The sequence below is a fragment of the Poromitra crassiceps genome (genome assembly GCF_964638095.1).
Source record: "Poromitra crassiceps genome assembly, chromosome: 15".
Taxonomy (NCBI): domain Eukaryota; kingdom Metazoa; phylum Chordata; class Actinopteri; order Beryciformes; family Melamphaidae; genus Poromitra; species Poromitra crassiceps.
In genome coordinates, this window is record NC_139634.1 from 19,592,497 (window position 1) to 19,606,089 (window position 13,593).

General features: G+C 45.7%; 1 protein-coding gene across 1 annotated transcript in view; it reads right to left on the bottom strand.

The window, feature by feature from the left end:
- macrod1 (mono-ADP ribosylhydrolase 1) overlaps nt 1-13,593 on the bottom strand; it is a gene marked incomplete at its 5' end in the record, with an annotated part of 177,641 nt that overhangs the window by 53,945 nt on the left and 110,103 nt on the right. The window contains one exon of the mRNA XM_083651800.1: nt 11,670-11,699. Within this exon, the coding sequence (XP_083507926.1) occupies nt 11,670-11,699 (30 nt within the window). The remainder of the gene's footprint in view (nt 1-11,669; nt 11,700-13,593) is intronic.

Below are 13,593 nucleotides of genomic sequence, written 5' to 3' on the forward strand. Positions count from 1 at the left end.
AGAGGAGTGTGGAGGGGGATCATGAACAGAGAGGAGTGTGGAGGGGGGATCATGAACAGAGAGAAGTGTGGAGGGGGATCATGAACAGAGAGAAGTGTGGAGGGGGATCATGAACAGAGAGGAGTGTGGAGGGGGATCATGAACAGAGAGGAGTGTGGAGGGGGATCATGAACAGAGAGGAGTGTGGAGGGGGGATCATGAACAGAGAGAAGTGTGGAGGGGGATCATGAACAGAGAGAAGTGTGGAGGGGGATCATGAACAGAGAGGAGTGTGGAGGGGGATCATGAACAGAGAGAAGTGTGGAGGGGGATCATGAACAGAGAGAAGTGTGGAGGGGGATCATGAACAGAGAGAAGTGTGGAGGGGGATCATGAACAGAGAGGAGTGTGGAGGGGGGATCATGAGCAGAGAGGAGTGTGGAGGGGGATCATGAACAGAGAGGAGTGTGGAGGGGGATCATGAGCAGAGAGGAGTGTGGAGGGGGATCATGAACAGAGAGGAGTGTGGAGGGGGATCATGAGCAGAGAGAAGTGCACTTGAAAGATGATGCATGTGAAGGAAAGCAGCAGGGCTGATGCTGAGAGCACCAATCTGATCCAGTACCTTTACACAATCATATAAACAGAGTCCATCTGTAATACAATTTTCTCCATTAGCGAGAACAAATATTTTGACATTTATATAATAGGTGGAAAAAGGCAGAAAAATAAAACTGCTTCGCTTTGATTTCTGGGTTGTTACAAATGGCTCATGGATTTTTCTATTAGGATACTTTGATACCATATTTCAGTATCATCCAAATATCTCATACCTGTATTTGTATTAGTGTATCTCTAGTTTAGACAGGCGAGACTTAACCAAATTAGCATTACTGCTGTGTCAAAGGATCCTTGTTTTTCATACTCCACTGACTCTGTTGCAAAAAAAAAATCCATTAGGAAGTATCAAACTCATCTCCATATTAAGAAAACAAACCGGTGTTTATCATTTACTCCATGTTAGCCTAGGCGATATCACATGATGAATATCTAGAAAATTATCTACTGCTCAAACAAGAGATGGGAGACACAGAGATATGAGTGAATGAGGAAAGAGAGAGAGAAAGTTCAGGACAGAAATGACAGAGAGAGAGAGAGAGAGAGAGAGAGAGAAAGAGAGAGAGAGAGAGAGAGAGAAAGAGAGAGAGAGAGAGAGAGAGAAAGAGAGAGAGAGAGAGAGAGAGAGACACAGGGGGTTGGTTGAAGAGGACACTTAGGTTTGGAAGGAAGGGGATCAAGTATAAAAAATAGAAAAGGGTGTGCAGGTGAAGAGTAGGGAGGAGAGAGGACACAGGGTCGACTAAAAACAAAAGGTGAATGAAGGAGATGAATGTTAAACGGGGAGGTGCGCAAGTGAGGGGAAGAGGGGACGAATATAAAGGAGTAACAGAGAGAGTGTTGGGAAGAGGGGAATATAAAGGAGTAACAGAGAGTGTTGGGAAGAGGGGAATATAAAGGAGTAACAGAGAGTGTTGGGAAGAGGGGAATATAAAGGAGTAACAGAGAGTGTTGGCGTGACTGGAGCACCGAGCGGCCAGCTAAGCGGGCGGCTGACCAGTTTAGCTACTATCTCGTCGCTCTCACGGGCTTCTGTATTGACTAACACCCGGGGGAAAGGAGGGAGGGACAGAGAGGTAGGGGGACTGGGAAGTGATAATTGGCGATGTGCTTACCTGGCGAGGAGCCTGCCACCCCCAGCGCAACACACACACACACACATACACACACACACACACACACACCTGCCTGCAATGTTATATGCCAAGACAAGCCTTACTCCCCACCAGCCCCCATGCACCCGCCTCTACAAACACAGCCACACATGCACGAATGAAACAAGCACACACCCACCCACACGCACGCACGCACGCGAGCGGGCTAGATTGACATTAGAGTAAAACCAATCCCGAGGTCTCTCCTATGGAATACTAATGTGGCTGCCCTTGCCAGCTGACCTCTTATAGGCCAACCAGGCTGTCTGTCAAACTAATGGGGCGGAACGCTGGCATATTGCTTTCCCACAATCCTTCAGCAGAGCCAGGACACTCATTTACTTCAGTCAGCTTGTTGCCAAGGCAACATTTAGGATGGGGTCTGGTGGTGGATGCATGCACACAGTTTCTCACACAGTTGTACATATACATACATATACATATTTCTATGTACATAGAAATATGCTAAATACTACTATATTCAACTATATTCAACACACACACACACACACACACACACACACACACACACACATATTTGGTATCAGTAGAGATGCAGGCGTATGTATGTATGCATGTGTGCGGCTGAAAATAGGGATGCACCATATTGGATTTTTTTTTTGCCAATATCCGATATGCCAATATTTTCCAACTATTTTGGCCGACTGCTGATACCGATATAATAAGCGCACATTTTTTCCACCTAATCTCAGAGAACATCAAGTCTCAAGCAGACATAAACATAAACTAGAAATCTGTGTGCTTCACATGCACATTTCTAGGGTGGAGACTCTGGAGAGGATGTGCCATGGGCACACTTCTATGGAGTGTGACCAAACTCATGCCAAGGGGGCACGGTGGTGCAGTGGATTCGATTCCTGCCTGGGCGCTGAGGGTGTGCCCCCATTCCCATGTCCTCAGTGCATACGGCTCAGGCGGGCTCGTCAAAAGGGCCTTTCTGTGTGGAGTTTGCATGTTCTCCCCTGGGGTTTCCTACTGATAGGAACCCCCCACTAAAAAAAAAAAGTCATGCCAACTCATGTGTTTTAGCTTCGCACGCTGCTTGATGAGGTCACTCTGGCAATTGTGATTCACCAGTAATGTGTCATCATTGATGTATTGTGATGTCATCAGTGATGTCACTCAAGCATTTGTGATGTCACCAGTGATGTCATCAGTGACGTCACTCGAGCAAGTGCACCGCGTCGCGGAACCACTCCAATGGCTTTCCGGCAGACTGGAACATTGCTGCCTCTCACAGTTGGATGGTCTCACTCTAGACCTGGTTCTTCTTCCTCTTTCAAGTTTCCGGTGTTTCTCACACCTCCTCAATCTTGGCTGTTGCGCCTCGTCTCATGTTCCTCCGCTCCTCATCCTTCCTGAGCAACGTGCCTTCACCTTCGTGAAGGGCTACTCCGTTAATAGAGATTTCAGCCAAGGGGCAGAAGCTATCGTCTGGTTTCCTCCTCGATTCAGCCGGCGCGGAACCACAGAACCAGGCCCCCTTATTAAGATAATACAAGATAGCCTTTAATCCCACATGTGGGAAATTCACTCGTTACAGCAGCAGCATCACTGATGACATCACAATTGCTCGAGTGACATCACCCTATCAGCCTAATCTTATCTTTCTTTAATAACTAGTAGTGGGTGCGTGGGAGTTAGACAACTCTGGAACACAGTGGTCTCCAAAGCCTTCGGGACACACTCAAATTCATCATAAATCACAGATGATATCACTTACTGTATGTATAGAATTGGTGATGTCACTTGAGCACTCAATGATGATGTCATCAGTGACTGCCGTAGGGAGTCTTACATCATGGGTGTATCAGACCATCACTGAAGGAGCTGTTTAAGGCCCCCACAGTCTCATGCAGGGGGTGAGAGGAGTGAATGTTGTCAGCTTGGCGTGGCTTATAGTAAGTAGTAAGTTGCTAACCACAACCCGCAACAGGGACATGGCGTCAAGCATTTTGTCAAGCATAGAGCATTTGGGCATAATTAAAGTGTCATTTTCTCAATTTCAATTCCTGTCCTATCGGCAGAAATGTTTGTTTCGGGTCAATGCCGATATTTCATTTTAAACCATAATCGGCCGATACAAATGACGTGCCGATATCAGTGTGCATCCATAGCTGAAACCCTGCCAGTGCTGTGTGCAGGTGGAAGGTACACTATGTGCTCTTTGTCTCTCCTCTCATCTGTGCGCTCCAAAACCAATCTCCTACTCTCACCCTTCATTCACAATACATGCTCTCTTGTTCATTTGCTCTGAAAGGCGGGCAGACAGTCTTTCCTCTTCATCCAGACAGGTAATGCTGAGGAAAGCCTAGGGCTGAAACACGTCCGTTGACTTGTCTGCTCCGCATCATTAAAAGTGATATACACTGATTTGTGAGCGCCGACAACTTCATCTGTTAGTTTTGTGCATTCTCCGTTGGCACCCAGTATATTCTAAAGACTGCGAGTTGAGCACGCCAGTTCTTTTGTTTAAGACAGGGGGAGTGCATAGAGGACTGCAACCCAGAAACTTCCAACACCGGGTATCAAAACCCTGTTTCCACTCCGGAGGATGGATTATAGATGTCGCCGTGTGCAAAACCCAGCCTCGGCTTGCAGGGGTCTGCGGGGAGGAATGAAATATGGATGAAATATTAATTGGGATGGTGCTCATCTATTGTGCAGCGGGGTCCGGATGTCTTCAAACACCTAAACCAATCATATGCCTGCGCTGTCCTGGTGGCTGGTTCACATCCTGTGCACTCTGTCCCCACAGACCCAGAGCAGGCTCGCTGATGGCCGCCGCCTGTCCCTGTTTATGTGTGACTGTGTGTGCGTGTTTGTGTGTGTGTTTATGTGTGACTGTGTGTGTGTGTGTGTGTTTGTGTGTGATCAGTGGGTTCTTATCATGCAAGTGCTGCACATCATGGATCATGGTGGCAGGTGTGCGGTGTGGGTATAGCCCATTCCTCTTTGTGCACGTGTGACTATGCAGATGAGATGCTGTGAACGCACTTAATGGGAAACTTTGGGATTCTGATGTGGAGCTGAAATCAATGTGAGCGTCTGGCCTGGCCTGACTCAGGGGAATAATGATCTCTGCGTCTGCTCCGGAGGTGGCCGACATTCACCCCCGGCTTTCTGTCCGAAACACGCTTCCATTCCACTCTGTCATGACCAGACTGCCCCCGGTGGGCCCCCGTAATGTAGCTCCAAGAGCCAGTGCTCACGAGAACTAATGTGCAACATTGCACTTTTCAATCTGGAATATCATTAACACCCCATTTACACATGGTATTAAAGTGCCATCTGCAATCATCTTGCCCTTGTGTTTACACCTGGTATTTTAAATGCATTCTTGTTATCCTCATTGAGATGGGATCTCTGTCTATCTTTTCAAAGATAGGAGACGTGATGTGATTTGAGATGTGTCACTCCAGATTAATATAGAGAGATAGGAAGAACCCGAGACGGTTCGTTCATAGCTACTTCAGCCATCATCAGGGAGGAGAAGCAGCCCTCAGTGCCAAAACTCTTTTTTTCCTCCTACCAATAAATGTTAATAAGATTTATTTATCATTTTAACATATAACATTTAATATGGTAGGCTATTTACTTTTGAGGTTTGCTTTGGGCAGCATTGAACACATCTCTCTTAGCCTATTTCGACTGGAGTTACACCTCTTCCCTCCCACTGTCTTTGTGTAGTGCATCGATCAGTCACTGGCAGGAGTGTGTGTGTGTGTGTGTGTGTGTGTGTGTGTGTGTGTGTGTGTGTGTGTGTGTGTGTGTGTGTGTGTGTGTGTGTGTGTGTGTGTGTGTGTGTGTGTGTGTGTGGTCTATATGGATTTGTTTAGGTTATAAAATGATCTGTTATATATTATTTTGGTTGCTATTTATCTATAGTTGAGACATAATATCACTTATACTGGTGTCAACAACAGCTTGAAGCACAACCGAGTGGCAACCTGTTCTGTTGAAATAGGTAGTCATGTTGTGTTTGGGGCCATAACAGGTGTGTGTGTCCCGTCCACCGCACACACACACACACACACACACACACACACACACACACACACACACACACACACACACACCGAGGGGAACCTCCACCTCTCCTCAAAGCCCTGTGGGCAGTTCAACACAGTGGCCAGACCTTAGTGCTCTGGCCACCTGCTAGACTCCCTGACACACTTGCTGCACTTGCACTATGTGCACTTGCACTTGAGCACGAAGCGCTATTTCTAGTCCGGATAACGTGTCTGGATACAGATGAGATCCAGTTTTAATACCAGGGGTAAATGGGGCCGGGTCTTATTGTGTCGTGAGATGCGGCTGATACCTCCAGCTTTAGCTGCACCCATGGTTGATGCTGCTGCGTCAATTTCTGTAAAGTCGTTAAAAAAAATGTTTTACTTCACCATTAATTGCAAATATTTCTGGCACTGTCAATAGATACTACATGTAATTTAGTTCAATTAATGTTAAGCCACAAAGCTGCAGAAAAATACTTCAATGCACTACACATCCCAGAAGTCCATCCAGAGACATATGGTGATATAGAACGAACTGCACTAACTTCAAAGTGGCAGTCCTGGCTCTCAGAATGTCGCTGGCATTTATTCAGAATGAAACTAAAAATGAGGGGTGTATCAAGAAGTAGGAAAGCAACAGCGTGGCTGATTGGCCATCCCATCAGCATCTGGGGTTTCTTTTCTATTCGGGGGAAAATCAATCAAGCTGGTAAAACGTTCAAATAGCAGAAGAAATGAGCGACTGTGGCCAGCGGACATAAATTAAAAAAAAACGTTAAAATGTCCTGCCTTTGAAGCACTCTTCCGGTTTGAAATGTGGAAAAAATGTCGACAGGTGTGCGTTTGATTTGAGTGAATTTACCCGCGTACCCTTGAGAGTGAGCAGAAAAGCATTGTGAAGACCTTTTGTTGCCTCACCTTTGATGAAAAAAAACAACTCATGAATAAAGCTGAATGAAGGAGCGCTTGGTTACTCGTTGTGTACTGATGCCGGCACACGCTGCTGATACACTGACTGCTTTCTGAATCTGTCTCCTATTCCCTCTCTCTATTCCCTCCGACCCTCCCCACCCACGCACACTTTTGCCCTGCATCTCCCGCTCTGTCTTCTCCCTCCCATCGCTCTGTTGTTTGTTCCACCCTTCCCCCTGTCTCTTCCCCTTACCTCTCTCTCTAATTAACACGTACTTTAGGCGCTATCTGCCTGAGCAAACCCCCAAGGATGGAGCGAGAGAGAGAGTCAGAGAGAGAGAGAGACAGAGAGAGTTGAAAATTAACAATAGAAAAAGATGAGACAGATCAACTCATGAAGCGATTATAGTATATTTACATAAACAATAATATTCCACTATTATTCTGAATATGACAATATTCTGAATTTGATATAGGTTTAAACAGCATATACCGTTTGGAAGCCTTATTCCAAGTGTAGCATTTTCCGATTAAGACATCTGGAATAGGCCAATATTATTTGGGTTTTAGGAGCATCCTTTGGACTAGAGCTACAATGATTAATCGATTAGTTGTCAACTATTAAATTAATCGCCAACTATTGTCGACATGAGTACCATCATCATCATCATCATCACTTTATTGTCAGACACAAGGTCCATTAAAAAACACACCTAACATTTCTACAGTAAGGCACTGTACCAGTGTTTCCAAATGGAAGACATGTATCTAGTGTCACTGAGATTGGGTTGAGAGAGCAACATAATGAGCATATTCTGAGACATATTCAGACGACCATTACCATGAGATCTTCAGAATGATGCGTCTCAATTGGGGTTTTTACTGCAGTTTACGCCCGTTGTGCCCGTTTACAGTCAGCTAGAGTATGTGTTGTAGCCATAGATGCTGCGCCCAAAAGAAAAGCTCACATTTCTGATTGGAAGGAGAAACACACATTGAGCATCGCGGTAGTTCAGGCAGGCCTGTCAAGCCCAGCTTAAACCCAGCCCACAGCTGATTAGGAGCTGATCTCAAACCCAGCCCACATCAGCTGACTGCTTAGCTGGTGCATTCAATTGGCTCAACTCAAACAGGGCACCCTCTTTAATTCTGCTCCAGTCTGCTGCCTAACATGGCTGCTTCATCTGCAAGCTGTTTGCAATCCACCTCCTCCCCAGCTCCTCCTTTCATGCTGTGTCTGACTTAAACAATGTCATTTCTGTTGTCATTGTTGCTTGCTCTGTTCTGTACCTGGGGGTCTTTTGTTGCTCTCCTTGCCTTAAGGCTATTCCATGTTGCTCATTGAGGGGGCAAGGAGCTCCCAGAATCTGCTGCTGCCGCTCTCCCTGCCTTAGGCTTTCCATGTATGCGCATGGAAGGGCAGGGAGCCTCCAGAACAGAGCCATACCGCCAAATATAACTCATGCTAATAAAAGCTTTAAATTGATCCAAGGCCATGTTCAGACTAGGAGGCCAAATCTGATTTGTGAACTTAATGATCCTATCCAGATTGGTTTTATGAGTCTGGACAGCTCCAAGTCTGATTTGTGTCACTTGTCCCAAACCATATATGGAGGTCTGGACACACAGATCCGACTTGAACACTTGCCCAAATCAGATTTGTGGCAGTGCGGACACACTCCCAAATCAGATTTGGGAAACCAATCAAGATAATGATGATTAATGACTTTAGCAGCAAATCGGATTTGCCTGTAATGTGAACATGGCCTAATAAGTGGTCTTGTGTTTTTGACTAAAGTGGTCCCGACTGAACTAGTTTGAACCATTATGAAAGACTTGGATATCAACAGGTTTTTGGGTATGTGCAAATATCACAATGCCAACCTTTTCTAGAAGGTGCTTATGACATCTGTCATGCGGATGTTTTACGTTACAGTAATCTGAGTACCGTATGCACGGCTGCATTTAACAGGCATATTAATGGAACATTCATTTTCTTTAGCCATGTAAACAGCTTAGTCGCAATATTGTGCTTTTCAGAATGAGGAAAAGCAGAATATTTTGTGCATGTAAACATAGTCACTGAGAGAGATTAGTACCGAGTGAAAGAAAAGAGAGAGAAACAGAGAGGGAAGATACAGTAGATGCAGATGGTGGCTGTTGGATCCGTTGGAAATCTGCTAATGAACAGACCTTATTGGTTAAATAAAAAAAACGACTGTTAAATAAACCACAGTGAATAATATACACATGCTTTTTATTAATACCCGGGCACACACACACACACACACACACACACACACACACACACACACACACACACACACACACACACACGTGCGCACACACACACGCACGCATGCACGCACGCACGCGCACACACACACACACACACACACACACACACACACACACACACACACAGTCACAGCGTCTCTAGAAACCATCTGTCTTTGTAGAGCCATCTGAGACTTCAGGGGAACATCAAACGATGCTGTAGATCTCGAGGTGTCTGACTGTATGTAAGAGTGTGTGTGTGTGTGTGTGTGTGTGTGTGTGTGTGTGTGTGTGTGTGTGTGTGTGTGTGTGTGTGTGTGGCTGAAGCCATAGGACACAAGGTTGTGCAGTCCATTTATTAGGCTTGGGGCTCAGCTGTGTGAGTAAGGGCAGGGGCACTGTGTGTGTGTGTGTGTGTGTGTGTGTGTGTGTGTGTGTGTGTGTGTGTGTGTGTGTGTGTGTGTGTGCGCGTGTGCGTGTGCGTGTGTGTGTGCGTGTTTCTAAGTTCAGGACTTACTGCTTCAATGGAAGACTTCACAGCAAGCTAGCTTTTAGACATGGAGACATGCAGAGGCACTGCGAGAAATGGACATTAGCATGCAAACCCAAACACACACACACAGGCGTGTCGCCAGATACGACGGATCACCATGGAAACTGACAAGTTAAGACACACACGCACACGCACACGCACACGCACACGCACACACACACACACACACACACACACAGTTAGAGTCTTTAATCCAACAAACAGAAAAATTGTTGTAAATCATTTAGAGTTGGTGTATTTGATTTGCTAAAGATAAGCAGTTCCATAATCTCATTGCTTAATTAGGACCAATAATGACCGTAGTCAGCCCTGGCTTCTGATTGGTTAAAATGCATAACAGGCTGCATAAGCTCATTAGAGAGTTCAATGATTAGTCGATTAATCGATTAGTTGACAGAAAATTCATTAATAACAATTTTTATAATTGATTCATCGTTTAAACTAATAAAAAAAAAATCCCATCTTTGTAAATGGGAATATTTTCTGGTTTCTTTATTGTTCTATGACAGTAAACTGATGATGTTTGGGTTGTGGACTGTTGGTCAGGACAAAAGAAGACATTTGATGATGTCATCTTAGGCTTTGGGGAAAAAGTGATTGACATTTTTCACCATTTTATGATATTTTTAGACCAAACCACTAATCGATTAGTCGAGAAAATAATCAACAAATTAATCAATAATGAAAATAATGGTTAGTTGCAGCTCTAGTTGAAGCTATGGAGCCCTGAGAGGAGAGCACACTAGACTGACCGTGTTTGCAGTGTAAGTGCTTATTTATCATGCTTGTGTAGTTCTTGTTGTTTTTTTTGTACTCAAAGCAGAAAGTGTTCAGTAAACAGTTGAAATGAATAACTACAGTTGTATTGACTACATGGCTTGGCATCTACAGCTTAAGTGAGCATCTTAAAGAAATAGATGGAGCCACACAAACACGCACATACAACTAAGTTGGAAGGTTAGAAAAGGCAGTATAAGCGAGATGTCCTGGAAATCTAAACCTGTTTGCCCAAATGAAGACAAAGAAAACAACCACAGGCAAACAAGCACCCAAATTTGCAAGCATTAACACACACACTCACACAAATAAACAAATGTCTGCGCTCAGAATAAGGTTGAGAGACACACCGTGTGTGTGCCTATTTTACTGAGTGTGGCTGCAGCATTAGCACTACAGATTTATTACACGTATCGATTAGCCACAGACTTCCAACATCTCACACACACACGCGCGCACACACACGCACACACACACACACACACACACACACACACACACACACACACACACAGAGACACATGCACATGCACACACAGAGACACACACACACACACACACACACACACACAAAGCACTGAGTCAACAATACACTGAAAAATGACTGTTTATATCCACAGCACTCCACACCCATAAATTATGAACTATCGACTTTGCACCTGCACACAGACGCACACACAGACGCACACACACACACACACAGACACGACACGCGACATGCAAACACACCTAACACCTGCTATAACAAAGACCTACTCTACCTGTCACGAAACACAAAGAAAAATACAGACGCATAAACAAGCTTACACACAAATGTCAGCCTTCAAACTTCAAACACACAGACACGCCACATGATGCACAATGATATCTAATGATAATTACCGTCATTGGTAATTTCGGTATTGCTAACCCTAACCCAGGGAGAGCATCACCCAAGCCTGCTTAAGTATGATGAATCGTACAGTTTTGTTTGAAAGAAAATGTTATATAAAAAAACATGGCATGTTAATAAAATATTTAAAGTATTTTTCTTATTTTGCCCAGTGAATGTGTACATTTTGAAAAGCATTGTATTGTCTGCATCTGCCAGTGGGCCATCAGGATAATAGTAGGCATCATAATGTGTTAATTCCACTACAGGAGAGACTTGATGTTCTCTGAAATTAGGTGGGGAAAAATGTGCGCATATATTGGCATCGGCAATCAGCCATAATAGTTGGAAAATAGACATTTCGGATATCGGGAAAAAAAATATATATATCATGCATCTAACGCCACACATAGGACACAAAACACACACATGCCCACATACACGTTCACGCGCACAGACACCAAAGGGGTGGCAGACAGGATGTGACTTACCTCCTCCTCCCCCAAGCAGACTCTTGTTGGCTGAAAGACAAACAGAGACAGATTTTTTTTTACATAACATCACACTTTTGTTGGCTTTGCAGCGGGGCCATTACATTCTCTCTTCTTTCATTCTGTGGGAGAACCAATTGGTCTCTTTTGTGGTCAGACAGGGAGACGGGGCGGGCGCACAATAGCCTCCGAGACCTGCGGCATCACTACCTGGACATTAAGGTGGGAGTAGAGTTTAGGTGATGTGGAGGGTGAGACATCACTACCTGGACATTAAGGTGGGAGCAGAGTTCAGGTGATGTGGAGGGTGAGACATCACTACCTGGACATTAAGGTGGGAGCAGAGTTCAGGTGATGTGGGGGCTGAGACATCACTACCTGGACATTAAGGTGGGAGTAGAGTTCAGGTGATGTGGGGGCTGAGACATCACTACCTGGACATTAAGGTGGGAGTAGAGTTCAGGTGATGTGGAGGGTGAGACATCACTACCTGGACATTAAGGTGGGAGCAGGGTTCAGGTGATGTGGGGGCTGAGACATCACTACCTGGACATTAAGGTGGGAGTAGAGTGCAGGTGATGTGGGGGCTGAGACATCACTACCTGGACATTAAGGTGGGAGCAGAGTTCAGGTGATGTGGGGGCTGAGACATCACTACCTGGACATTAAGGTGGGAGCAGAGTTCAGGTGATGTGGGGGCTGAGACATCACTACCTGGACATTAAGGATTAAGGTGGGAGTAGAGTTCAGGTGATGTGGGGGCTGAGACATCACTACCTGGACATTAAGGTGGGAGCAGAGTTCAGGTGATGTGGGGGCTGATACATCACTACCTGGACATTAAGGTGGGAGTAGAGTTCAGGTGATGTGAGGGCTGAGACATCACTACCTGGACATTAAGGTGGGAGCAGAGTTCAGGTGATGTGGGGGCTGAGACATCACTACCTGGACATTAAGGTGGGAGTAGAGTTCAGGTGATGTGGGGGCTGAGACATCACTACCTGGACATTAAGGTGGGAGTAGAGTTCAGGTGATGTGGGGGCTGAGACATCACTACCTGGACATTAAGGTGGGGGTAGAGTTCAGGTGATGTGGAGGCTGAGACATCACTACCTGGACATTAAGGTGGGAGCAGAGTTCAGGTGATGTGGGGGCTGATACATCACTACCTGGACATTAAGGTGGGAGTAGAGTTCAGGTGATGTGGGGGCTGAGACATCACTACCTGGACATTAAGGTGGGGGTAGAGTTCAGGTGATGTGGAGGCTGAGACATCACTACCTGGACATTAAGGTGGGAGTAGAGTTCAGGTGATGTGGGGGCTGATACATCACTACCTGGACATTAAGGTGGGGGGAGGCTTCAGGTGATGTGGGGGCTGATACATCACTACCTGGACATTAAGGTGGGAGCAGAGTTCAGGTGATGTGGGGGCTGATACATCACTACCTGGACATTAAGGTGGGAGCAGAGTTCAGGTGATGTGGAGGCTGAGACATCACTACCTGGACATTAAGGTGGGAGTAGAGTTCAGGTGATGTGGGGGCTGAGACATCACTACCTGGACATTAAGGTGGGAGTAGAGTTCAGGTGATGTGGAGGCTGAGACATCACTACCTGGACATTAAGGTGGGAGTAGAGTTCAGGTGATGTGGGGGCTGAGACATCACTACCTGGACATTAAGGTGGGGGTAGAGTTCAGGTGATGTGGAGGGTGAGACATCACTACCTGGACATTAAGGTGGGAGCAGAGTTCAGGTGATGTGGAGGCTGAGACATCACTACCTGGACATTAAGGTGGGAGCAGAGTGCAGGTGATGTGGGGGCTGATACATCACTACCTGGACATTAAGGTGGGAGCAGAGTTCAGGTGATGTGGAGGGTGAGACATCACTACCTGGACATTAAGGTGGGAGCAGAGTTC